At 34.3% G+C, this 26,105-nt stretch overlaps 6 protein-coding genes across 13 annotated transcripts; 2 read left to right on the top strand and 4 right to left on the bottom strand.

Moving 5' to 3' along the window:
- Positions 1-2,852: 2,852 nt before the first annotated feature.
- Positions 2,853-5,737, top strand: LOC110668543 (transcription factor bHLH110). Its single transcript, XM_021829846.2, has 7 exons — positions 2,853-3,229; positions 3,515-4,004; positions 4,188-4,295; positions 4,406-4,471; positions 4,601-4,666; positions 5,136-5,195; positions 5,468-5,737. The coding sequence occupies exons 1-7, from the start codon at positions 3,102-3,104 to the stop codon at positions 5,582-5,584; spliced, it is 1,035 nt and encodes a 344-aa protein (XP_021685538.2). The 5' UTR covers positions 2,853-3,101; the 3' UTR covers positions 5,585-5,737.
- Positions 5,738-5,864: 127 nt separating this feature from the next.
- On the bottom strand, positions 5,865-12,700 carry LOC110668531 (phosphatidylinositol/phosphatidylcholine transfer protein SFH12). 2 transcript variants are annotated; one of them, XM_021829821.2, is made up of 15 exons: positions 12,221-12,700; positions 11,997-12,143; positions 11,654-11,906; positions 11,422-11,521; positions 10,986-11,252; positions 10,654-10,731; positions 10,430-10,531; positions 10,299-10,348; positions 9,999-10,098; positions 9,793-9,888; positions 9,588-9,668; positions 8,221-8,320; positions 6,764-7,149; positions 6,215-6,289; positions 5,865-6,107 (listed from the first exon to the last, which is right to left on the bottom strand). In XM_021829821.2, exons 2-15 carry the CDS (start codon positions 12,031-12,033, stop codon positions 6,096-6,098), a joined length of 1,737 nt encoding a protein of 578 aa, XP_021685513.2. In that variant the 5' UTR covers positions 12,034-12,143; positions 12,221-12,700; the 3' UTR covers positions 5,865-6,095. The 2 variants fall into 2 exon arrangements, with proteins under 2 accessions (XP_021685513.2, XP_021685511.2); XM_021829819.2 differs by having other exon boundaries at positions 6,764-7,152; positions 12,221-12,699.
- A 486-nt stretch (positions 12,701-13,186) lies between these two features.
- Positions 13,187-15,563, bottom strand: LOC110668532 (thioredoxin domain-containing protein PLP3B). 2 transcript variants are annotated; one of them, XM_021829823.2, is made up of 7 exons: positions 15,406-15,563; positions 15,155-15,321; positions 14,680-14,754; positions 14,545-14,592; positions 13,961-14,022; positions 13,543-13,639; positions 13,187-13,482 (listed from the first exon to the last, which is right to left on the bottom strand). In XM_021829823.2, the coding sequence occupies exons 2-6, from the start codon at positions 15,311-15,313 to the stop codon at positions 13,615-13,617; spliced, it is 369 nt and encodes a 122-aa protein (XP_021685515.2). In that variant the 5' UTR covers positions 15,314-15,321; positions 15,406-15,563; the 3' UTR covers positions 13,187-13,482; positions 13,543-13,614. The 2 variants fall into 2 exon arrangements, with proteins under 2 accessions (XP_021685515.2, XP_021685516.2); XM_021829824.2 differs by having other exon boundaries at positions 15,067-15,321.
- A 464-nt stretch (positions 15,564-16,027) lies between these two features.
- Positions 16,028-21,104, bottom strand: LOC110668533 (disease resistance RPP13-like protein 4). 6 transcript variants are annotated; one of them, XM_021829830.2, is made up of 4 exons: positions 20,712-21,104; positions 19,444-19,509; positions 16,800-19,350; positions 16,028-16,475 (listed from the first exon to the last, which is right to left on the bottom strand). In XM_021829830.2, exon 3 carries the CDS (start codon positions 19,339-19,341, stop codon positions 16,810-16,812), a length of 2,532 nt encoding a protein of 843 aa, XP_021685522.2. In that variant the 5' UTR covers positions 19,342-19,350; positions 19,444-19,509; positions 20,712-21,104; the 3' UTR covers positions 16,028-16,475; positions 16,800-16,809. The 6 variants fall into 6 exon arrangements, with proteins under 6 accessions (XP_021685522.2, XP_021685518.2, XP_021685523.2 ...); XM_021829826.2 differs by having other exon boundaries at positions 16,800-19,356; XM_021829831.2 differs by lacking the exon at positions 19,444-19,509.
- A 688-nt stretch (positions 21,105-21,792) lies between these two features.
- On the top strand, positions 21,793-23,783 carry LOC110668534 (AAA-ATPase At2g18193). The gene is made up of 2 exons (XM_021829833.2): positions 21,793-22,944; positions 23,282-23,783. Exons 1-2 carry the CDS (start codon positions 21,925-21,927, stop codon positions 23,678-23,680), a joined length of 1,419 nt encoding a protein of 472 aa, XP_021685525.2. The 5' UTR covers positions 21,793-21,924; the 3' UTR covers positions 23,681-23,783.
- A 141-nt stretch (positions 23,784-23,924) lies between these two features.
- LOC110668548 (uncharacterized) lies at positions 23,925-24,665 on the bottom strand. The gene has a single exon (XM_058137814.1). It carries the CDS (start codon positions 24,380-24,382, stop codon positions 24,092-24,094), a length of 291 nt encoding a protein of 96 aa, XP_057993797.1. The 5' UTR covers positions 24,383-24,665; the 3' UTR covers positions 23,925-24,091.
- Between the last annotated feature and the right edge of the window lie 1,440 nt (positions 24,666-26,105).

Consider the following 26,105-nt stretch of genomic DNA (forward strand, 5'->3'; position numbering starts at 1 on the left):
TTATCCATCCTTCTAAATGTATAAAATTATTATATATAATAAGTAACTTAAAAATTTATTATATATAAATAACTAACTACAAAGTGTGATGGTATAATTTTTAAGTTATATATCTAATTTGGATCGACTCTTACATTAACATGTTAAGATTAAATATTATCTATATTGTAGTGTAAACCGTTAATAATACGTGAATTATTCATATTTTGATATCTTGAAGGTTTGTGGTTTTTACACATGAAATTTTTTCTATTACTATAAATTGGACTAAATCAAGAACATCGACCATTAATTTTTTTTTTTTTTGGGTTAAGCAAAAAAATACTATGATAATGAGAGGCCCAAATTAAATATCGTGTACGAAGGCATCTTTATTTGATGAGATTAATTAAAGAAAATGGAAAAATATTTAAGAATTCAAAGCTCCTTTTTTTTTATAAATAAAAAAAAAGATTTCAAAGCATAAATCAATTAGTTATAATCGACGAGAGATTATATATCGTTAATATTAATTAATATTTTATAAATTAAATTAAAATTAACGATGAAATTAAATAATAAAAAGTAATTCCATGGGTAATCTAGTTATTCTCAAATGGACCTCACCCAATCACTTGAGATCCAACTCCATTTATCTCTGTTGAACAGTTTTAAGTCATTAGATAATAAGGATGATTAAAACTCAACTCCATCTTCTTAATTTTTATTAATTTTATGGACTTTTTTAAAAATACATTTAAAAGGTATTTTATAAAAGCTTCAAAAAAAATAAAAATATAACAATTAAAAAGATCTGTCAAAATAAGCTTAAACAAATCAATTGAACTAATATTTTTATTCTAATTCAAATTACTTCAACTCTTATTTTAATTCGAATCTATTAATATTATTAATATTATTATTATTATTAATTTAACTTATTAATTATTTTGATTTACTTCGAAATTGGTCGATTCCCACTGTATTATGAGGATAGCTAATTGCCCAGTTGAGGTTAGTCCTGCTACGCTGACTGCTGAGACAGAACCAAAACCGTTGGATACGGATGACTGACCCTGCAATCCAATTCAAGGTCTTTGATTCTATGGATCGGATTCATCCTCTGAACGGGCCAATCCAAACCGCAAATGGGCCGCTGGGTGGGATGGGATCCGAACCCAGGTCTTTACGGCCACAACATGAAATTCTAAGCACTATTACAGTGATGTAATGGGCGTTAAATAAATAACTAATAATATAATAAATTTAATATTAATAAAATAAATGAATAAAAAAGAAAATGAAATTCAAATTTAATGGAAAACAAAAAAAAAAAATTATATATAGATTTATGTATGGTTACGCATGGAGAGGAAAAAAAAAAAAAAAAAAAAGAGAGGAAGGAAAGCATATATTCCTTAGGATCCCACGCCTTGTCTTCTTCTGAAACATCTTTTAATCAAACCATCTTTTTTAGACCTCCTTTTCATGGCTTTCTTATTAATAAATACATTTCTTTGCAATTTAATGCCATTAAATTCCTTCCATAACAAACTTTTTTAATTAATTAATAACCCCTTCTTCTCATTGTGACTTTCATTCTCTTTATGGCACTGTTTACTTAATTACCTTTTTATTTATTTATTTATTAAATAAATATTTTATTACTAATTAAATAATTATTTTTTTTTATTTTTCTCATGTACATATTTGTTTTTTTTAGTATTATTGGATATGCAGATGGTTCATCGGTTAGTGTTTATTTGGTACTTAAGTACAGTAATTAATTTTTATATTATAGAATTTAAATAAATTAATTTGCAAAGAATAAATTAAAATTTTAAAAATCTGCATTTCTAAACACAGGTTGAAGCATTAAATTACTCAATTTGGATGAATAGTGTCTAAGCATAATGCATCCAACGTGGATCCCAATCGGTACCTAATTTTGCAAAAGTGGGTCATTAGACAGACTATATAGGTTACGTAAAATTATTCCAGTTGACCTAAGCCCTATTTGTTATCAAGTTTTAAAGTCTGAAACTGTTTATCTGAATAAAAATATTATTTTAAATATAATTAAAAAAAATAATTTAAAAAAAGTTATTTTATTATTTTAATATTTTTATAATTAAAATTGATTAAATTTAATTTTTAATTATTTTTTAATACTCTTTAATTAATATATTTAAAAAATAACTTTTTTTAATAACAATTTCAACAGTAATAACAAACTTCAGATGAAATCATATATAAAATCTTCCGAATGCTTTCTTGCAATAATTGGGACAATCCCCATATTAATTATTACCTAAACATAAAAGTAACCACTAACCACGCCTCAGTTACTACTGTACACTACTTTCCCTGTTTCTGTTTGTATGCTATATATATATAAAGGCTTTATATGCTTCATAATTAGCTACCGAAAATGCTTAGCTTTCATGCTTCTTTGATGGATAATCCTATGCTAGTGCTACTCTTGGAGTATGTCTCATGAAAAATTATTCCATGTAATTGTTACATGTATATAACAGGTATTAATTTTAACGAGTCTAGCTTAGATTTCATTTTTTATCGATTCTATTACACTCATTTTATTTTAAATTTAAAGATCTAAATCAATAAATGGCTACTAGTAAAATTAAAAGATATATATATATATGAAATGTAAGGTACAATATTATTTAATATAACAAAGTAGAGTAATTATTGTTTTTAATATTAATTTACAAAGAAGAGGAAAGAAGATTTGATCTGGGCACCTAACCTAAATTGAAAGCTGCATTCACTACTAAGCTAATTAACCTGCCGGGGTGTAAGCTGCGATAGTATTTTAGAACAAGGGAAGGTGCACAAAGTTTCTTGTTGAAAATAAAAAAGTGAGACACAGACATGGCTTTTTTTTTATTTTTTTCCTTTCTTTCTTTCCATCTTTAAAATGTAAGCTCGCTACTTTATTAAGTTGAGGCTTGAGACGAGGAGGATAAGTAAAGAGTATAACCAGAGAGGAAGAGAGGTAAGACTCGAGCATTAATTTGTGGGTATTATCAAACAAATTTATTAACATATATTGCACCCATCTTTGGGATTGTCAAAGTCTTCAAAAAAATATTTACATTATGGAGCCTGCGAATCTCCATTCCCAGCACCAGCTCCGAGAACAGTATGGAGGAACTTATTCTTCTTTATTATTTCAACCAGAGTACAAGGTTTCAAGCACCAAAGACATGAACCCAGACATCTTTTTGTAAGTACAGAGACTATACTTCCTTTAGTTTCAGTGCTAGCTTCATGCAATAGTATGGAGGATATATAGGGACTGAAAGAAAAGGAGAGAATTGGGTTTCTTGTAGAACATGAAACTCTTTTGTACTTTTTCTTAAAAAAATTTCTCATGTAGTTAATTTTCTAGGGTTTTGTTACAGGTTCAAGTAGTGGTGATGATGATGAGATTTATTGTTAATTTTAATATAATCATGCTTGAAATCCATCTGAATAAATATTTTTATGCATATAATCCAAATTCCTGAAGGGAGTCTTGGCAACCAAATAGAGGTTCCATGTATCCTGCGGGCTTGATGAGTTTCTGTGAAGCTGCTGCACCCCGCTGTTTCAGCCAACAATCTGCCAATGAGTTGCTGCAGCAATATTCTTATCATCGCGATCATCTTGGTGAAAATCACTGGCTCAGCAACTTCTGTTCTGCTCACCATATCACACAACTACATCTTTCACCTGGAGTAGATCAGCTACAGTCTAATAATAATCCGCAAAACTGCACAAGTACTTTGGAAAGATCATCATCATCTACTCCTAGCAGATATAACTTCAGCCATATTCTACCAAGTATAAATATCTCAAACTCGGATTTGGACTTAAACTTGCAAGCTGTGGAACTTTTAATCCCTAAATATGATGCTGCCAGCGCCAGTTCCAGCCAACAAGCTTCACAAAATACTACTTTTGGTCATTTCATGGGAGAACTCTTTAAAGAAAGTAGTCCTGCAAGTAGCTCAAACAAAGTGGGTATCTTTAGTTCTTACTTGTTCATCTTCTTAATAGTATATATCTCAACTTGACCTCTATTTAATTGCCCATCTAATCAAGTCCTTGGTGATTTTATCAAAATTATGAAGTTGGTCATTAATTTTATATATATATATTTCCTATAATTTCTAAACTGGAATTTTGCTTTGAATTTCAAGGCTTCAGCCTTTGAAGATGCAATTCAGAGAAAAAAGAGATCTAGCAGTTTTGTCCAAGCTAAAAAGGAGCATCAGCCACCGTCACGATCCTCATGCCCACAATTGAAGGTAATATTCTTAAGAAATAATATTCATTATGATCTCCTTTTTCCTCAAGTTGGAATTTGTATATAAATTTTTGTACTAGCTATCTAGTTTCGAGTTGGGTTTTTAACTAGGTTAGAAAGGAGAAACTAAGAGAAAGGATTGCAACTCTTCAAAGGTTGGTGGCACCTTATGGCAAGGTACTATATTAATATATATATATATATATATATATATATTAAAGTTTGTTTGATAAAGACATGGAATTATAATATAAATACGTCCATACACTTATGTTGCCTTTTTTTTGGCTACTTTTATACTTGCAGACAGATACTGCATCTGTATTGACAGAAGCTATTGGGTACATCCAATTTCTTCATGACCAAGTGCAGGTGATGATAACACATTTATGATCCCTTCCCAAATTTAAGTCTCATTAATTTGGAAATGGAATAAGCTAATTATATGTTTTCTTTTCTTTTAACATACAATGCGCTCGATTCATATTAATCTGTAGTAGTGCAAGCACGTACGGTACTAACGTTTCAGTAGGAGATGATATACAAATTGAATAGCTATTCTTCGCTTTGATTAGATATTTTACATTGAATAATTATTATATAATCTTGAATTTATTCCACGCGTAAATGAAGAATAAATAGTTACTTCATGATGATGAAATAATTATTCGATGATTTCATATTCTTTCCTCAAGTGCCCCATAATAATCGATAGATTACATATTCAATGAGGAAGAGGTTAAGGATAGGGTTTTTGTGCATGCTCCCTTAACTACTCTAGTGATCCAGTGGGCTTTGTTGTCCTCAATAATTTATGTTAGTCCTTGTTCGTTCCAAACAGACATTGAGTGTGCCGTACATGAGGTCATCAAACAGCAAGCCAACCAGAACAATGCAAGTGGTAAGAAATTCTTCTTCCCATGGCTTGTTAGTCTCTTTCTTCCATTATAATTTTTTTTAATATGAAATTGGGGATAGAAGACTCAAAACCTGAATCTGCCAAGAAAATTATGTCTTTAGCTACTTAATCGAGTCTAACTAATCTCATTAGAAATTTTAGTTTACTATTAGTAACATTTTTTTTTTTCCTAATAGAAGAATTTAGACATCATATATTGCATTTCTTTCATTAATATGCCTTTCAGCCATCATCGAACTTCTTGTTATCAACAGAATTCAAGCGAGGAAGATGGGAAGGGACAACCGAAGAGAGATCTTTTAAATAGAGGGTTATGCCTTGTACCCTTATCTTGTGTCTCATTCTTCAATATTTACGGTGGTGGAATTTGAATATTGATGTATATAAGAAAAAATAATGCTGAAATTATGAAAGTTCAAGACTTCATACTTAAGAGCTAGCTAGGCTCAAGGTTGTGTGAGAAGGAAGGTTCTCTAAGTGAAATTTTTTAATTTTCTGGTGTGTTATCCATTTTCTTGGGAAAATATTCATGCTTTCATCATTTTGTTTCTTAAAAACTGCTTGCTGATCCTCTTTGTCATGCTGCTAAGTGCTAATAACTGACACAATACTCAAAGATTAGTGTTTGGTCACAGACTCGAAAAAAATATATAAATCTAAAATATATACTCAACAATTTGTATTGACAATTGGAATAGATATGTAATATGCCAGAATTCATTGCAGATGATTGTGGAAGGATATCATACTTCCGGACAAAATCTTTGATTTCTATTTTGTACAAGAAACATTAAAAAAGATTGCTTCCGGGTGGCCCTGGAAAACAGAAAATCAGCTCACCAACAGTTCTCTTTGCAACTCCAAAAATCCAGTGTTCTTCCTTCACCAGGCGAACTGCATTTACAAGCCAAAGAATATTGCAAATGAAATAGTTCCTTAAATTCTAGCGCTAATGCACAAAATTTTGAGCAATATTGTCATGATATTTGCAGTGTTCCTACCAGCTTCTTCTTCTTCTTCTTTTTCTCAATGTAAGCCACGAGCTCCTCTTGTCGAGCAAATGAGTCCTCCAGAGCCTGAACAAGGAAGAGTAATTGAAGGAAATCAGAAAAAGTTCTATTCAAGTATTTCAGTTTTCTAGTTCTGTTTTTATATCGTTAAGAATTGTATCTAGTACTCTAGAGAGAAGCAGCAGTTACTGATTGCAAGGGTAGAGCAATATCAGATAAAAGAAATATAAATACTTTCCCTTCTCCTTCTAATTTGTGACGGCATTAATTCAATTTGGAAGGCTTGAAAAACAATTAAATAGAGAATGAGGCAAAATAAAAGGATAACTGTTACGCCAAACAGAAACACAGGTCTTGGTTGTTAGTAACAAGTTAATGCTCTCGAAAAATCATAAAGTAATAAATGTTTTAAGAAAATTGTTGCAGACAGCAAGTTAATGTTATATGTAATAATATAATGTTGGTTGCAACTATGCCAACTTGAGTTTCTGCCACTGCTGAGTTCAATCCGACACATAAGAAATTCATGGAAACAAGTACCTTCTTGGTTGCCATAAGCTCTTGCTCTAAGGTATCAACCCTGCTTATAGCAGCATTCAACATCTCCTCCTTCTCAAGTGTCATAGCAGGTTTCATGCTCAGAACTTTCACTCTCTCTTCCAATTGATCCACGCGTTTGATGACAGTCATGTAATCTGCACTGGAGATAGTAGATTCAAGTGACTGCTTTGCTCGGTCTTTAACCTCTATCTCATCACAATATACAGGACTGGAATAGATGGTGGCATTGGTCAGCTTCTTGGGCATGTTGCGTGTTACTTTAATCATGGTGACAATGCCCATAACAAAAGCCATGACACCAGTAAAAATTGGAGTGCCCGTTCCTTCAGGAACCTTGCAACCATCATACTTAGTGTAACATTCTGCTGCTGCAAGTTACGGAAACTAAGAATATATTATTTCCATCTAGAAAGAAAAAAAAAAATGCAGCAAGAATGATATTAACTTGAAAAGTTGTAAGAACATCATTTTGCACAGGGAAGGGTATGACCCAAAATTTTAGGCCTTATAAACACGATCTCTTTAATTTTGGTGCACATGCATAAACTGGGTTATGACATTTTGATGGCCTGAAAATAAGGAATAACTCCATTTCATGATTCCTTAAAAAGAAAACAAATACTTTTTAGCAAGATGAGAGTTGGGATAAACGGTTAACTAATGTCCTTCCACTTACTTCATCAATTAAAAAGTAATGGTCTCCAAAATATATAAGACATTTCTTCTGCATTCAAGTGTTGTTTTTCTCAACATATGTCATAAACTACAGAGTATCCAAGATGCAGATTCCAGAGGGTCTGTCTATTAGTTAATCATCAAAATAAACTAAAAGCATGCTGAATATTCTTCATTTCTAGGAAATCTTTGGAAAAGGAATCATCAGATGTAATCTCAGGAACATGACTATTTCTCTCTAGTTGCTCTTGCAATCACTGAACAAAAATATCTGATGGAAGTCATTAGAAAGGAGGTAAAACACAAGCCAAAATGACTTGAATGAGTTGTGTATGCAATTAAATAAGTGGGAATGTACCTTTCTTTTTTTTTGTTAATAAATAGAATACATACACAAACGTTAGTAATAGGAATGGACCGTTGTTAAAACCATGACAATTTTAACAGAGTCTTTGTTCCTATCTAACCCACACACACACACACTCCACATCGAATGTGAGATTCGAAGGATCAGTCTCTGGGCACGCCCAACTCATTCATGTACCTCAACCAGGGCTATACCGAGACACTCAGTTCTCCCTTGTTTTCACTCAAGTGCCTTTCTTTTTGTCAATAGATAGAACACACGCACACACAGGTTAGTAACACAAATGGAACGCTGTTAAAACCATGACAATTTTAACAGAGTTTTTATTCCTATATAACCCCCACACACGCACACTCCACATCTAATGTGAGATCCCAAAGGAATAGAAATGTACCTTTGGAAATAACATACTTATCATCTTCTGCCAATTTTTCCCAAGTCATATCCACAGTCTTCTCAATTATAGGGCCATAGTCCTTAAACTTTGAAGAAACCTGTTGATGTAGAACCAATAAAACAATTAAAGGTGAATGGAATAACTTCTTATTAATTCTCAATTGTTAATAATTATTATTCTCTCCGCCTCACAAAGATAGCTTTACTTCTATTTTCATGTGGATTAAGAAATGTAATTAATATATTTAAAGTAATAAATTTTGTTTAGTCTTTGACTAATATACCCTCCACTTATATTACTCTATTATGTTACTAAATTATTCTTGGAACTAATAGATTTTACTTTTTCAATGCATATTAAATTGGGCACAATAGTAAGCTAATACATAAACTACTGTTTCAAAAAGAAAAGTGGCCTATAATTTGGGACAAATAAAAAAGGGAAATAAACCTTTCTTTATGGGACAATGGGAGTATTATAAGCTCTCTAATAATATACCTAAATGACATAGGTATTTATAATATAATGTTAATCCTACTACTACTAGGATTAGGAATTCCAAAATAAGAAAATACTAAACCAATTTAACTAGGAATATGAAACCAACAATAATTAAGAAATTCTACACAATAAAATTCCTAAATAATTAAAATACCACTTCCTAATTAAATTTCCTAACTAAAACATCAAATCAAGATGAAGTATATTAATTTTACAATTAAAAATTAAATAAAAATAATTTCTAAATCTAATTTTCCTTGACTGCATCACCTGCGTATTATAATTTTCATAAAAAGAAAATCTGAAGACATAAAATCCATTAGAACTGGTGCTCCGCATTGTACAGGTGGAATACATAGTATCTAGAAAAACAAGAATTAGTAAACTAAAAACATTTGAAGTGCTTGTGGGGCCAAAATGCCAAAGAGTTTCTATACAGTCTTACCACTATAACCCACAAACAACAAGAATGAATAAGGATGTGCATCGACACATAATAAATGAAATGTGACTTCATTATTGATGAGCATCATATTCACACTATTGATATATCTATCTATGATCCCTCATGCAAAAATGTAGAGTTGTAGATAAAAGATTTCAAGAGAAAAGCCAGAAAAAATTGGTGCATTGGTCATTATAAATTCCCACATTTGTATTTGTTTACAACACTGTTTACTCAACTTGGGTGATTCATCATACTACTAAATGTATTGCAATTGCTTCAAGTCTCACAGATTATTTAAAGCCAGCAGCATTAAACTAACTATTTAACTGGTGTAAGCCATTTTTTTGCTGCTTTCTTATTAAGAAGTTTAAATTTTATAAAATTGACAAGATTTGCAGGAAACTGCTAAACTTACTTGTGCAAGGATAGGTGCGACTTGTGAATACTCTAAACTTGGAACATTTGGAGCTGACACCTCCATGGAAGATTCATGTCCCTGTGTAAATTACATATGAAGTAAGCTAGGTGGTTAACAAGAAGTGGCAAAAGCCATTAAGGAAGGAAAACAATTCAGAGAGTTAAGATAAGCTGCCTATCCACTTGGAGAAATAGAGAGAGACCTTGGAGCTCACAGTCTCATCCTCAGCAATTGTCTTCTCCTCAGGATTTTGAGACCCACTTTTCTTCGTGCATTTATGATCACCATTTTGAACCATCTGCAGGGTGATGAAACAAATAAGACGGCTGATTGAAGAAGAAATCAAATGAGATGATCAATCAAAATGTAGTGAAAAGACAAAAGAATATGGGAATAATTGCAGATCACTTTCAATATCTCTGGGTCTTTCCAAGGGCCCTTATCAGAACGCATACACCCTCCTTGATCAGCACAAGTGCAGTTACCTCCCAAAAACTCTGGCAACTCACTGGTACAAAGGCAAGGCGGCAAAGAAAGGAGAAGGAGAAGAATTAGACACATAAATATGTTTAAACAGACAAAGGAGAAGGAAAAAAAAAACATGGGGCAAATGTAGACATTAGATAAAAACAAGGCCCATAACTTGGAAAAAACAAGACAATCATGAGAAAGACGAAAAAGAAACATGACAATGATATTGTATAATACCTGGCATCAATGATCTCAAGTAACTTGCTCTGATATTTATTGCCAAGAACCTGGTGAATAATATTCTTTCCCAATTAGTTATTTGTCCTAGATAAGTTCTAGTAATTTGGTATAAGAATATATACGCTTACGTGAATCTTTGCTGTAGTCTTAGGGTCAAGGAAAGACTTAATAGTGCTCCACAGCATTCTAAATCCAGAACCGGCATTGATGATGAACATGCGATTCAAGGTCTAAAGAAGGCAGCAATTGGCATGACATCACTATCATGTCATAACTGTAAAAACAGCAATAGAAAGAAACTAACCAAAAAGTTCTGGCCCGACAGTTTAAGACAACAAGGAGAAGTTAGTACCTCTGGATAGTTGTCACCGTCAATCTTCTGAAGGCTAGTGATAAGATCCCTTGCTGTTTTGTTAAGACTTTTGAGGCCCTGTAGGCATCAATTTAAGAATAAAAATTAATGAAACAGTTATCCTATGATGATGAAAGGGAAGAAAAAGGAAGACAAATGTCAAGGACATGCAAGCTAAAGAACTTTCTAATATCTAGTACCATTTTGCACAGTGTTGATACTTTAAATGGTCATTTTAAAGATCCATTATAATAACTGTCTTAATTACATTTCTATATGAGATTGTAGCTATCGTTTAGTAAACCAATATCAGTTTTAATAGTTCCACATACCACTCCTTGGACATCCAAGATGGTTGTACTTTGATCAATGTGTTTCTTTGCTGCAAGTGAACAAGCTGGAAACTTGACATTAAAAGTTCTCTCAAACTCCTGCACATGGTATTTGACATAACGGTCCATTGTTGTAACTTGCAATAGCTTGGTGGAATCTACTTGGCCCAGTCTTTCAATGTACACAGGTCTTCCTTCCTTATCTACACCATGATGCCCTTGGGGATAATATTGCAAGACTTCATTGATTTCATTGAATTGAAAATCCTTGAAGGAAAAAAATTTAAAGAACATATTACAAAACTCCATTAGATGGGGCACGTTATAATTTGGGCCAAAAAGAGGAAAATAAAAATTCATAAAGTATACATAGCAAAAAAAAAATCAAACAAATGACAGAACCAAATTCAAAACCATCCATTTCTAAGATCAGTACCTCCATGACAGTGTGAGCACCGAATTCCTTCCTCCATTGAATCATGTCAGACCACATCTGCTTTGTTTTCTCAATATCGAATTTCCTTGCCTTCAAAAATCTATTTCATGGGAAGATATTAAGTTCATGGGTCAATAAACCATAAGTATCAAATCAACTAGAAATTAAGCTAGATCAGGACTAACCCATTGAAAGAGAACATAAAAAATAGGAACAAGATAAGGATAGAAACCTGAGCATCATATGATAATCATCATGTGCTGCGGGTAGGAGTTCCTCCAATACAAGTACTTGGCGGAAAGCATCAACCACCTTCAACTCCTCTGCGTCGTGGACATCCTCAATTTCAATGGACATTACTTTGCTACTTCTCCTACCCCTTCTGGTCAAAGAATTCCTAAATTTATTGGAGGCATTGATGGCTTTTTGTTTAAACGACTCAATCCTTGTTTTCTTCTCATCCCCAAGATGCTCCATCTCAGACGCTGCAAAGAAAAAAAAAAAAAAAAGACACTATCCATGTATCAAAATGATAGACAAAAGGCACATAGAATGAAAAACAAAGAAAAGAAAACCTGTTGTGGGAGATGGAGGACCAGAGACAGCAGCCATCTGGTGGGAAGCGTAAAATTGTTTGTGGTTTTAATAGGTGACACAGAAAAAGTGCAGCAAAATCAAGCACTCATGCCAGAACGCCACAACCACAGCCCTTAGTCCAGTGCCTGGAAAGGCACAATGCAGATGAAAAATACAGGACAGCCCACAAAATAAGAATGAAAGATTGAGAGCGAGAGAGTACCTCTGCAGGGAAAAGGGAAAGTGGGAGATAGGATACAAATAATGAGGGGGGAAATGTGAGCGAGGCGCGCAAGAAGCGAAAGGAGTGGACAAATTTTGGCAATAATATTTGCCTCTTTGATCTTCTTGACCGAGTCTCCATTCCAATTTTTGCTGTTTTTAGGCGTAGCAATTCTTACAAACAGAGAGGAAATGCGTTCACTCCAATTCCTAACAGCTATTTTGCCCGTACAATAATCTAACGGTTTCATTTCATGCTCTTCCCATTTTCCCGGGAAAGAAATCAAAATAAAAGAGTTTAGAAAATGATTATTTGTGGCCTTGATAATTAATAGATAAAGAATTTTTTAATGCAATTTTAGAATCATAATGTTTTAATTATTATCTAAATTTTATTAAATCACACATATCAAATTTTTAAATATTTTTTAATTTTATAATTTATGAGTGTCATTTTATCATTGTTACTTTAACTCAATAAAATTATAAGAGAATATGTAATTGATTTTAAAATATATTTAGGTAAAAATATTAAATAATATATAAAATATATTAAAAAATTAAGTATAAAAACAAAACATTAATAATTATAAATAAAGATAGACTATTTTTATACACACTGATAATAATCCAACCTTACCGTTCTCGCAATTCGAGCAAATATCCTTCGATTAGACACTGTAATGCCTCATGACGGTTCCATAACAACCTATGGGGTAAAATATAAAAAATCTCCAGAAAATTTTCCATATTCACAGTTGTATTTTTATTTTTGAAATATTTTAAAAAATTATATACGGAAAAAAAAATAATATTGGCGAGACAAATAGCCCGACTTATTTAGGAAAATATATTTGGCTGGCATTCATATGGGAATTTCTAAATCTTTGTTAACTCATAGTTCCTATACTGATGTTCACTGTATTCTGGTCAGGATGAGGGATAAATATCAGTAGCCTGAGAACTAAGTACTTGTCTCACTAATTTTGATTTAGAGTAAAAAAAATTTTGTAGAGGTAATAGATGATGCAACAAATAAAGATACAATCACACATTTAGATGATAATAATAATAATAATAATAATAATAATAATAATAATAATAATAATAATAATAATAATAATAATAAACAAGGCATAAAACTGCAGTTTCTTCAATCGGAATCAGAGTCGGGGTCTACGGACGATCTTACTATCCTGCTTCTGCTGTCAGGATAATCATCATCTTCATCCTCTTCATTATCTTTCTTCTCACTAATTATACCTGTAAGACAATGGTTTAGATACTTTTCCAATAATGAGAACTATAAATTGCTACATTTACCTTTCTTTATAAGAAGAAACTCAAGCGATTTTGTGGTGAAATCATCTTTTCCTCCCAAATCTTGAAACCCAATCAGCCAACCAATGAAATCCCTTTCCTGAGCAAAAATTGGTAAATCTTTCATAATGATGTTTTTCATAAACAATGTAAATTTCTAATTTCAATATTGATGCAAAATCTCAATATAAGATCACAACAACATGATGCATATGCAGAGTTTGTGGCCTATCGCTAGTTCGAATTGCTTAGCATATAGGTAGACTAATGAATGCTATAATCATGAAGATTAGCATGTAATTAGATTTCAACTTTTCTATTCTCCTTCTGTACTTGATGAAATCAAACAAACAAAGTCGGTATGCATTTTAAAATATTATAAATATGAGTTATACAACAAAAGCAATAAAGATTGCCGGACCTGAATGGTATGACACAAGGCAAAGTTTTGACTCCAAGCTTGGTAACAAAGAAGGGTGCATTCTGCAGTTCAATTAGAATTGTTAGAACAACATAGACAACTCATTTGCAAATCATATTCATACATCAGTAATAACTAAAACCAAAGTCAATCAGTGACCTCTGCATCCAGCTTGATGAACTTGGTATCAAGATGCCTTGGTGCAAGAGCTTTGAAATACTTATCCTTAATTCTAGAATAATCAATCAACATGTTCACATAAATTTGATGCATAAAAAAATGTCCAAAAGTGCATGCTCATGCATGTGTCTGTGAGAGAATTTTAAGTAAAAGCTATACTTGCACCGATAGAACTCCCTATGGTAGAAGTGGCAAATAACTTTCTCACTGCCAGTAACTTCACCCAAGAAATCCCCCTCACTTATCTCCCTGTACTCCCCATGTCCTTGTTTCTTTAGGTTTTCTAGTTTTTTCAGCTTCTTTCTATTCAAATAAATCCTATGGCAAATACTTTACCAATTTCAGAAAGCTCACACCAAAAGTAAACATGCATGTTGTATATTAAGGTGTATTGAACTTATTACCTTGAGAGCTGCAATCCTGTCTGCGTGCAGTTTTTCAAGCTCAGGATCCTAAACATCAAACGGCATACACTTCTAAAAAATAACAATACTTGCATGGTAATGCAGAAACAATTTATATGCATCATCAAAACTTACATCCATCAACTCATCGAGGTCAACCGCTTGGTTGAGAGAACTTGATGTCTGTGATTTCTCTTGAGCAATCAATTCCTGCAGCATCAGAATGTGATTGTGAAGTCAAATGACACCATAATGAATGATGAAAATGAATCAACTTGCTCTTACATTCTCATTTGGGTCTACAAAAACAAATTTTATGTGTTAAATTATTAGTGGATTAAAAATTTTCCCTTCCTACGGAATCAGCAAGATAATTTCTACCACACTAATACTTCTGAACCACAAAGAATCCAACCAAGAAAATCACTTAGACCCCTCCTTTCCTTAATCCAAAATAGCCGCTTTTTAGTATTAAAATTATTGAAGACCTATCAAAACGAGAATGTTTGTCACTTAATCTACCCCGCAATTATTCATGAGCACAAAAACAGAACAGATGCCAAGCTGCTAAAACAACCGAGAGCTTAAACTAGAAAAGAGATCTCCCAACCAAAATTGCAGGCAACCAAACATCAAATTCACTTGGCAATGTTAACAGGTGAGGACCCAGTTTCAGAAACAAAACTTTCTGATAATCGCGAGCAGCCGCTGCCATTACATTGCCAAAGGCTAGATTAGACAAAGTTGATTTAATTGAATTTGGATCCATTTTCCTCCCTGCACAATCAAATCCAATCAGTAATTAGCTCAACAATATAATTAGAGATTTCAAACAAACGGAAACAGATTTAGAAATAGAACCTTAAGATGGGTGCGATTTGAAACAGTGAAAGGGAAGAAAAGAAGTGCGCGCCTTAAACTTTCAAAGGGGCTTTTGCAGAGTGAAGAGAAGCAGAAACCTCAAAATTAAGGACAAGAATGGGACAATGGCACTCTGGTCCCTTGGGCTCTTTTTAAACGATGCCGTTTATGGGTTAAGGGGACGAAGAAAATAATGTGAAAAAAAAAGGCAAAATTTAAAAATTTTGTATTTTATTTATTGATTTAATTAATAATTTTTCTTCCATTTTCTTTCATTGATTATTCTATTAGCCAGTACTTTCCAACATTTTTCACAATTTCCTTGGGAATAGTAATTTATAAAATGAAATTGAAAAAATATTTTCCAGGAGTAATTACTAGATATAGTTTCTAATAATTACTTAAAAATTTTTATGTGCTATTTTTCTAACCACTGCTCAAGACTTCCACAATTATTTGGCTCTCAGGATCATGTGCTTTCTTATTCTTATTCAAATATGCCCAACATGCTATAAGTTTCAAGGTTAAAATGCACAAATGGCTGTACAGTAAGAGAATTATCAAATGAAAATTAAAGTGCAAAACATTTTCCTACTTAATGCTTTTTACTTAAACCCAAAAATTAAAATGTCAAATGCAGAGTGATTCAGTGCCCGGCTTTCCTCATGAGCGTTAATTCTATTAAAGTTGAACCTTACATCTGAGTCACCAAGCGATTTACCTGACAACAGTTTCGGCAACCAATACTAGTAAGAAGCCTCATATAAATAGATTCCTATTCCTTGTGGCTATTAAAATAGCAAATTCAACAAAGAATTATGCCAACTAATCTATTTAAGATTACATTCATCATATCAACGTTCTGCTGGCTCTTGAACAGGAAATGTTGGAAGCAAGTTCAAATTTCATGATATTTTTCATCCTTTGAGAGTAAGCCTACCACTATTGAGACTGGATGCATCTGGTGATACATTTCCTGCTGCCATTTTATGAAGAAGTTCGATTACTTCTGAAGTCTCATTATTTTGAAAGAAACCTCAAATAAGTGGAGTAATTTGCTGCTGTCGCCCCTGTCAAAACTATGCGTCAAAGTACTTAGAATCCACCCAAATGAATTAAAGCACATGATTGGTGGTTTAAATATATAATGAGTAATTCCAGTCAATGATCACTGCAATCCCAAACACAATGACTGCAGAACAGTTTACATAAACCGGATACAAGTTTAAGAACTAAACGCAAGAACACAGTATAAATATTATTGCAAGCTGTGACTAATTTGTTGCAAGGAAATTAAAACTTATTTTGTATATTACAGCATACCAATTTTCATGTCTTAATTTATCCAAGAAAGAATTTTAATATCTTACATGAAGCATAACACGCATTGATACCTTAATAGCTTCAATGCTCTTCCTTTGTCCAAATGGCCCCTCTAAACCCAATATCTTCAACGGGGAAAGATGCTAAATCTGGACACCAACTAGCATTCACAATCCTCAAAGATGGCATCATTTGTTGTACGACTTGCCAGTCCATTTCCAACTCTGAGAGAGATTCCAGCAACAAGGCCTCAATTTTCCACACTGTGTTATTCTCCCCCCAAAAGCTTTGATGAATTTTTGCAAGATTTCCCGAAGAGATTGAAAGATATCTTAACATAGGAAGTGAGAAGGGATTGAGCCAGACAGGACTCATCTTGCCTGGAAAATATTTGAGAGAGAGCTCGTGGAGGGAAGGTGGAGGATAGAGTCTATCAAGTTTGTCAATGAGGTCAATCCCATGGCTATCAAAGCAACTTATAGTGAGGAGTTGAAGTTCTTGGAGGTTTACCAATGCATTGACCTCATTATCTTCAATCTCATCACTCCGAGTCAGATGCAAACCAAGTGTCCTGAGTCGAGTCAAATTTCTCAGTTCAGCAATCCGACAGCCATCTAATTGGTTTGTTCTAGCAGGTCTAAACCCCAACAAAACTTCAAGGTTTGAAAGCCTTCCCAAGCCTTTTGGCAAGTATTCAAGTGAGCCACAGTGGCTTACATCTAAGACTCTGAGCTTCTTAAAGGTCATGAGATAAGGAGGCAGCATTTTGAGATTCTGACAATAGCTCACATCCAAAACCTGAAGGTTGTTAAGTCTCTCTAGCGAAGGAGGGAGTTGGATCAACGGATGGGTATTGCTTAAGCTAAGGCATGTTAAATGCTGAAGGCAACCAATCTTATGTAGGAGAACTGTGAGAGGCACTTCAAAGATGGACTTGCAAAGATCTAAAACTCTCAGGTATCTACACTCATTGAACTTGTTTGCAACGCTTGATACAATCTTGTTCACTTCACCAGTCTTGGTTGTGGACAACAATGCTCGTAACTTTCGATTGGCAGCCAGTTTCTTATGATCCATATTGCTATCAATCCCCAGATGACGACAGCCTATGCCATTAAGTCTAAAGAATGCATCATCTTCAGCCATCTTGATCACCAAATCACGAACCATATCATGAATCTTGCAAGTGTAGATAATTCCATTGTAAGTCTTGTCAACTACTTCGACCAAACATCGATTTGTTAACCCCGAGAAACAACCCTCCCCAGCTTCAATTGCTGATCTGCCATTTCTCACGGGGACAAATCCTTCTCCAATCCACCAATGAACTAACTGTTCCTTTGCTATCACACAATCCTCTGGGTAAAGAGAGAAACTGAGAAAACAAGACTTCAGGTGAGTAGGGAGCTCATCATAGCTCAATTGTAAAGAAGCCATCACAGAGTCATCATTTTCTGCCAATTCATCCCGAAAGTTCTTTGCAATTCGCCTCCACTCATTGTAATGTGATTTATAAAGCAAAAGTCCTCCAATTGCTTTAATGGCCAAAGGAAGACCCTTACATTTAGATACAATCTCCTTTCCTACCTGTTCTAGCTCAGGATACCTGCAGTCACCTCCACTTGCTGCGAAAGCAATCTTCCGAAATAGCAACCAGCCATCATCCTCACTAAGGAACTTAGGTCTATGGATTCTTGCTTCGCTCACTCCCATCATTATTGCAACTTCCTTGATCCTTGTGGTGATGATAATACAGCTTCCGTTTCCCTTGGGCAAGCCCTCAAAGATTCCACGCCACCAATTGACATCAGAGCTCCATACATCATCCATAACAATCAAGAACCTTTTACCTAAAAGATATTGGTTTATTTTCTTCAACAATTCACCTTTGTCATCTCCTACGCTTGCATCTCCCAAGTTCCTCAGCATGCTTCTCATGATTTGTGCTTCATCAAGTGTCTGAGAGACAGACACCCACATTCTTCTTTCAAAATGGTCTTCCATTTCTCTGTCATTAAAGACCTTTTGAGCAATTGTGGTCTTGCCCAATCCGCCCATACCAACAACACCAATTGATAATATGCCATGATCTGCTTCAAAAAGCCAATCCTTCATCTTTTTTGTGTCACCTTCTAATCCAACCACTTGAGTATGATCATATACAGGAGAGCTCCATCTTGGGTCATTGTGCACATCAATTCTAGCCATTCCGTTGCAAGTTGACAGACCAAGATATGAAAGGTCTTGCTTAATTTTAGTGATATTCTCATTTATTTCCCTAAGTCGCTTTCCAGTTTTATATTGAAACTGAAGTTTTGGAGGATAGATACAACATAGCCAGCCATTAGAAAATGAGTCATCTCTTGATTCAAGTTGGCAGTCTGCTAGTATGTCTTCAGCTTCATATATCAACTCTCGTAAATTGCCCATTATAACGTGCAGAGTTGGTTCCTTCCTTTTTCGTTTGTCTGCAACTTTGAGGACATTTTGCATTAATTCGAGCTCCTTCTGCAAGTTCTCAAATTGATCCCTAAATTCATTCACTATGCGGCCCTCCTCTACCAGAGTATTCAACAGCCTCTCCAAGAAGACACTGACTACGGCATCCACCATATCTTTGACCTAAAACTTTAAAACAGATAAATATTCTAGTAAAAAATTGATTTCAGGGATGGAAGATCAGAGATCTTAGCTTCAATCATGAAGTACTCTTACTGGTTGAAACTTGCACTAGATGTGCAAAATAAAAAACTGACTTCTACACAAAACATCAGCTACTTTCTGCAGTTAAGAACTTCTACGTAAACCATAATGCTTCTTAGCCAATATGAGTAGTCATAAATTCATTCTATCATGCGTTCATACTAAAAATCCAAATGATGGAAAGATGACTCAAGCATAAAGTGTCAAATGCATATTTTGGTTGAGAAATTATAGTAAGTAATGAAGAGGAAGTTAATTAAACCATTTATGTCAGAATGCATGGGATTCTTGGAGAGCTACTACAGGAACCAATTTGATACAGACCTTTAACCTAATTCAACATGGAGTTGGGAAATTCAACCCAACCAAATTCTGTATCCTGTATGAATGTGTGGTTTTCATGACAGTTGCCTTTTTTTTGTGAGATCAGTTGTACTTATAAGTTTAAGATTTGAGAGAGATACTCTTTCCTGTTGGATTAATCTTTTTCATGTTTACTAAACTTGTCAGTAAATTTCAGCAGTCACCAAATTTCAATCTATTAGCAAAATTACTAAACTTCAATGTTGTTTCAATAAGGTCATTATGACCATATTTTTATAGAGGTTTAAGCAAAACTTTTATGCATCGAGTAAGAAAATTCTTACAGCATATTTTTAATTGTATAATTACATTAAAAAATTTTCTTGTTTTCATGCCAAAATTTCTAACTGAAAATCCAGAGAGGTAAAAAAAAAAAAAAAAACTAGCAATTGTAACCTAATTGAATAAAATTAAAGTTCAGTAATTTTTCTAATACAAATTAAAGTTTATTAACTGTTAAAAAAAAAAAGAGCGATAAAGTTCAATGGTCATGGGTGAAATTATGTCACATAAATTTATATGCTGTAGACTTTTCTTTTCTGTTTCTGTTGTTATTTGTGTTGCTCCCAAGTCCTAAACAAACAAGAGTTTGCCGTCACAAAATCAGGGAATTAAAAAACTCAAATCAGTTAGCCTACTCTTTTTAACTACAACCTAAACCTGATCAGCTTAAAGTGCAAGTGTGATACTGATTCATCTGATTTCTTGCATAAGTTGCTTTTATACAAGGACAGTACATTGGATAGGAGCAGGAAACTCCAGCTAAAATCAGGCGCAACGCATAAACAAGAAACAGGACCAAAACCAACTACAGCGACAAAGAAAGCCCAATCAAACAAAACTAGCTAAAAGCTAAGGTCTCATGAAAGAATACCCATAAAAAAATTGTCTCAAAAAGTGCAGAGAAGGGAACTTACACTGTAATGATGGCTGGGTTCCTTTAAATTTTTCTGCAGAAATAGGGGAGCATAAACCTCATTGATGAAATGAGAATGGGAGGAAAGCAACTCTTTTTCTTTGAGGGCTTCTGTAGCCTGGATTTACTAAAGTGCCCTTAAGATGAGAAAGCATCTCAAGTCAACATTGCTCGTCAACGCCCCCGTGGGCATGGCCCGTGAGTGAGGTCCGGTCTTCCTTCTCCACTCGAACACGGTTTCGGCGAAAGTACATTGCCATGGCGTCCAATAGCACGCGGTTTTCGCTACTCCAGAGTGCAGTATCCTCGAAAACACCACTAAAAGGTTTCCATATCCTTCAACTACAATTTACATTTTGTGCTGAGGAGGTCCCCAACAGGTTCATTGTTAATCTCAATGCCATACAATTTCAAAACAAATCATCTACAAGTGAAAATTGAACTGAATCAACTCATTAATTCATTAAAACCCAAAATTAGAATCGGCCAATGGGCTAAGATTTAAACCATTAAGAATTTGACCTTAAGTTATCTAATTAGAACTGCCAATTCTATATTCAGACTAAAAAATAAAAAACTGAATTTTTTAAATATAGCAAATGAATCAAATTAAAATATTATAAACCATTATTTGCAATAAATGATCAGCCCAAAAATTATTAATAACAAATTCAGTTTATATTTACAAAATTGGACCAAATTCAATAATAGAAGTACAATTGGACAGTATATGGTGTCCAAGAAAGGTGTTGGTAGTCTTTGTGAGTGATATTCTTCCGTCAGTAATGCACGAACCCCACCTGCCCCTTTCTTGCATTCTTCCTGAAAGGTACAAAACAACCATATCTTTTGCTGATTCTCTTTTTTCTTTTCTGCTTCAAATAACAGAAATTCCATAAAAAAAACAAAAGGGAAAAAACAAAAAGAGAAGCAGCAGCAAAGACAATTTGATTCAGTTGGAGTGGATCATACCAAAAAAAAAAAAAAATCAAAATTTTGAATTAAGACAATTTGATTCGAAATTTTGATAGAAACCGAATTGAGATGACCCTACTATTATGTACCAAAAAAACAATAAAGGCATACCTACTTGCAAGCGTGGAAAGGCAGAAGGATGACTAATAAGCACCACGCCCGTTGACAAGAAAAGTGTCTTATTTGATCCGCAACTTCCGTGTCCTTCTGCCTGATACCTAAAGTATCAAAGGCCGGCCATGGAACAGTACTTGAAGCTCATTCCTTCCAATGCATCGTTACTCTCTGCCTACTCATCTATCTCAACATCCTGGGTACTCTTCAAGACTGCTTATAATCAGGTCATACCAAAACAGCTTCAAGATTATGCAGTCTCAAAATTCAAGTCCTGCTTCTATCATAACCCATCTTTTGCCACTTTCATCATCGAAGACATGTGGTGTGGACTTGGCCGTAATCAGCTTTATGATGCTGCAAGAGCTTACTTATCTACCAAGATTGGACCCGAGAATCGTAAAATCAAAATTGGCAAGTTAGAGCAGCACAAGAATGTGTCTGCTGCCATTGTAGGAGGAGGAAAGATTGTAGATGTATTCCAGGACATAACCATTACATGGTGGTGTGTCCAAGAAGAAGAAGGCACCACCCGTACCAACACCAAGATAAGCAAAGCCACAGATAATCTGGTAATCCCTCCTCAGGCTCCTAGTACAAGTGCTTATAAGATAACTTTCGATAACAAATATCGGGCAATAGTTCAGAATGATTATTTGATCCATGTTTTGAACACTTACAAGGCCTTGATACAAAAGGAAAAGGTTTTGAAGCTGTACACTCGGCTTGATAAATATGAAGGTGAAAGATGGAAATCTGTTGATTTTCGGCATCCTGCCACGTTTGATACCCTTGCAATGAATCTAGAATTGAAGAAAGCAATAATAGATGATCTTGACAGGTTCTTGGCAAGAAAAGACTTTTACAAGAGAGTTGGCAAGGCTTGGAAGCGTGGATATCTTCTGTATGGTCCTCCTGGAACTGGGAAATCAAGCCTAATTGCAGCCATGGCTAATTACTTAAACTTTGATATTTATGATTTGGAGCTTTCCAGTGTCTTTTCTAATGTTGAGCTAAGAAGGCTGTTGTTAAATACAACTAATCGATCAATACTCGTTGTTGAAGATATAGATTGTCATTCAGAGGTGCGAGATCGATCCAAAATTATGAAAGAAGAACAACTTAACCCCAAGAAATATCCCAAGGTTAGTCGTAGTCTCACACTTCAGGAACTTACTCCACTTTTTAAGTAGATTCCATGCCTTCCCTATGCATATCTTCACATTCTGACCTATTACTGGTCCTGTTCTCACTGATAAATTTCTTGATCGTTCAACTTACAATTTTGGTAGCTTTAATCATTCAAATAACTAAAAAAATAAATCTGCGAACCCAATTTTAATAACGCATGTACACGATTGTTGCCCATGGTACATGTTTTCTTTAATTTCGGCACTGTTTATTTTGTTAATGATACAGCATATGAATTTAACAGCTTTTCACCGCTTATTTGTACTTCTTGTATCCTTCTTACCAATTTAGGCATTCACACTCTCAACTCTGCTAAATTGCATCGATGGATTATGGTCGAGCTCTGGAGAAGCACGAATCATTGTGTTCACTACTAATCACAAAGAAGTTTTGGACCCTGCATTACTTCGTCCTGGGCGAATGGATATGCACATTCACATGTCCTACTGCACTACTCAAGGCTTCAGAGTTTTGGCCTTGAACTATCTTGGAATTCATGACCACAAACTCTACCAAGAAATTGATGGATTAGTGGAGAGTACAAAGGTTACCCCTGCTTCTTTAGCTGAGGAGCTAATAAAGAGTGATGATGCTGATGTTGCACTTGGAGAAGTTGTCAATTTCCTTAAGCGGAAAAAGAGGGAAGAAGATCAAATCGAAGAGGAAAGTAAAAGGCAGAGGACTGTTTGAGAGCAAATATATTAGAATGTGTACCTTTTGGTCATGATGCTTTAGATATTGAACGATATGCAGAAACTTTACTTTTTATAAATTAATTTGCTTCCTTGCAAAAGCTCTAGTGGACTGCCGTAGACTAGAGAAATGGACATCAATCTAAAAATATAATGCAGCGAACTCTATGCTGTAATTTCACCAGAAAAACCAAAAAAGGAAAATAATAATAATAATTTCCTTTATGAAGTCTTTATGAAAATACTCTAAACTTAATGCTTTGATGAGAAGTAGCGTAGACATTACTGCATCCTGACTACGGACTACTCCTGCAACCTCTCCACAGTCCTAAAAAATTTGGACCAACAAAAGGGGGAAACAGGATGTAAAAAAGATGAAGTAATTGCAAGAAATATTAAAACTATTAGATTATTCACTAGCCATAGAAATCAAAAATTCACCCTTACAAACTACGTCCTGTCCCACATAAGCCTTTCCTTCCATCTTTGCTATTCCAAAGCGTTTCTGCAGCTTGACAAGCGTCATCTTTGCTATTCCAAAGCGTTTCTGCAGCTTGACAAGCGTCATTCTCATAACTAAGGTGTCACCGGCAATTACAGGTTTCCTAAATCTTACTTTGTCAATTCCAGCGAAGAAGAAATTGTCAGGAAAGCCTCCGACTTCTGGTTGCAGCATGACCAAGCCACCAACTTGTGCCATTGCCCGGGTTTATCCAACACCAAAAAATATCACAACATAGCTTGGATAGGAAAATAATAAATATATGGGGAAAAGTGAAATAACTTTTACTGGAATTGGAAATATTTCATTTATGAAATCGACTCATGATATTTGAATTCATCACATGGTGCATTGTCTCACAGAAGGAGAATCCAGTTCTATGATGCAAACCAAAGGAGGAACTAATCTAGAAAGGGAAAGAACACAGAAGAGTTACAGGGGAAGAAGAGATTAACAGAGAAGAATTCAAGATTTCATTCAATCAACACACCTTTACAACTCCCTAAGAGTTCTTTTTAGAATAATCCCCTAAAGCTTAACAACCCACACTAATTCCACATGATAATCAGGAAAATGTCCGGGAAAAAAATTGTCATTTATTGTGACATTCTTGATAGCAACAGCTGAAACCGCAGGAGTGTACTCGATCACTCTATCCACAAGGAGAAATGGAAACCTAAACAACACCAAATAAGAAAAAATTCATTGGAAATTACATCACAACTAAGCTCCTCATGACCCCAACAAGAAATAGTAAAAGACGAAAAAAATAGAACCCAATCTCGAATATTAAATATTCCATTGCATGTGAATCTCAAAAACACGACTAAACCAGATACTTAAAATATTCTTTTCCAATGAATTGAACTCACCGGCGCGGTAAAATCTCACGTATCCGATTAAAGCCCATCACAGTGGGATAGGCCACATATTCTGCAAATAAAAGGGTAACATGATACAGCACTTGTGATTAAATGCATGCGTATAAGAGATGCCAGGTGATGCTTGTGCTTGAACAAATTTCATTATTTGGGCTGTCGGACCTGGCTGGGTTTGGTCAGATATTGGGCTCGTGGCCTCGGGACATTCCAGCCATTGGAAGAAAGTAAGGTACATTCAGATAGATGGGTTTGAGTCCAAGTTATTTGAATTTAATATTTAAAATATAAATTAAAATAATAATAATAATAATAATAATTTCATCTATAGGTTACGATGAACAAAGGAATGCTATCCAAATTCAAAGTTACGCTTATCAGTAGACTGAGTTTAACCGTAAGATCAGTTGAATATATATAATTTACAATATTATTAGATTAATAGTAAATGTACAGTAATTAAACCTATGATTGTTTCTCTTGTACATATTCTGACAGAAAAATACATAAATGTAATTGCAAGAACAAAATCAGTGTGCGTATATGACACTAGAGAAGCACTACCAGTATGAACAAAATGAGAGTTTCCCATCAGCCAGTACGTATTCAAAAGAGACTTTCCACGTCGGACTGAGTGGATGTAACAATGTTTTTATTTAAAAATATTGGGCGACCGATGTGGATTCGATGGTGAAAGCCGGATCCTAGAGAACTGATGTCATAACCCATGATGTGATGTCGCAGTTCCTTTGTCACATCATGAAATTAACCGATCACAATAATATTGTTTCGATGGCAGTTCATTTAATTCATGGCTTTGTCGTGACTGCTAAATTGTCTACCACCCTCCTTCAACGACAACTAGAGGCGTATTTAATTCATTCAACTAGACGATTTGCTTGCCTTTAGCTATTTCTAACAGCGCAGTGGACATTGTTGTGGTCTGTGCTGACTCTGTGAAGGGAATGTGAACTAGTGCATGATATATTTGAGGTCTCATGTTGATCGTCTAGTGGTTGCAGACCTTTAAGCCCATATGAAAG

The sequence above is a fragment of the Hevea brasiliensis genome, chromosome 16 (genome assembly GCF_030052815.1).
Source record: "Hevea brasiliensis isolate MT/VB/25A 57/8 chromosome 16, ASM3005281v1, whole genome shotgun sequence".
NCBI classification, from domain to species: Eukaryota; Viridiplantae; Streptophyta; class Magnoliopsida; order Malpighiales; family Euphorbiaceae; genus Hevea; species Hevea brasiliensis.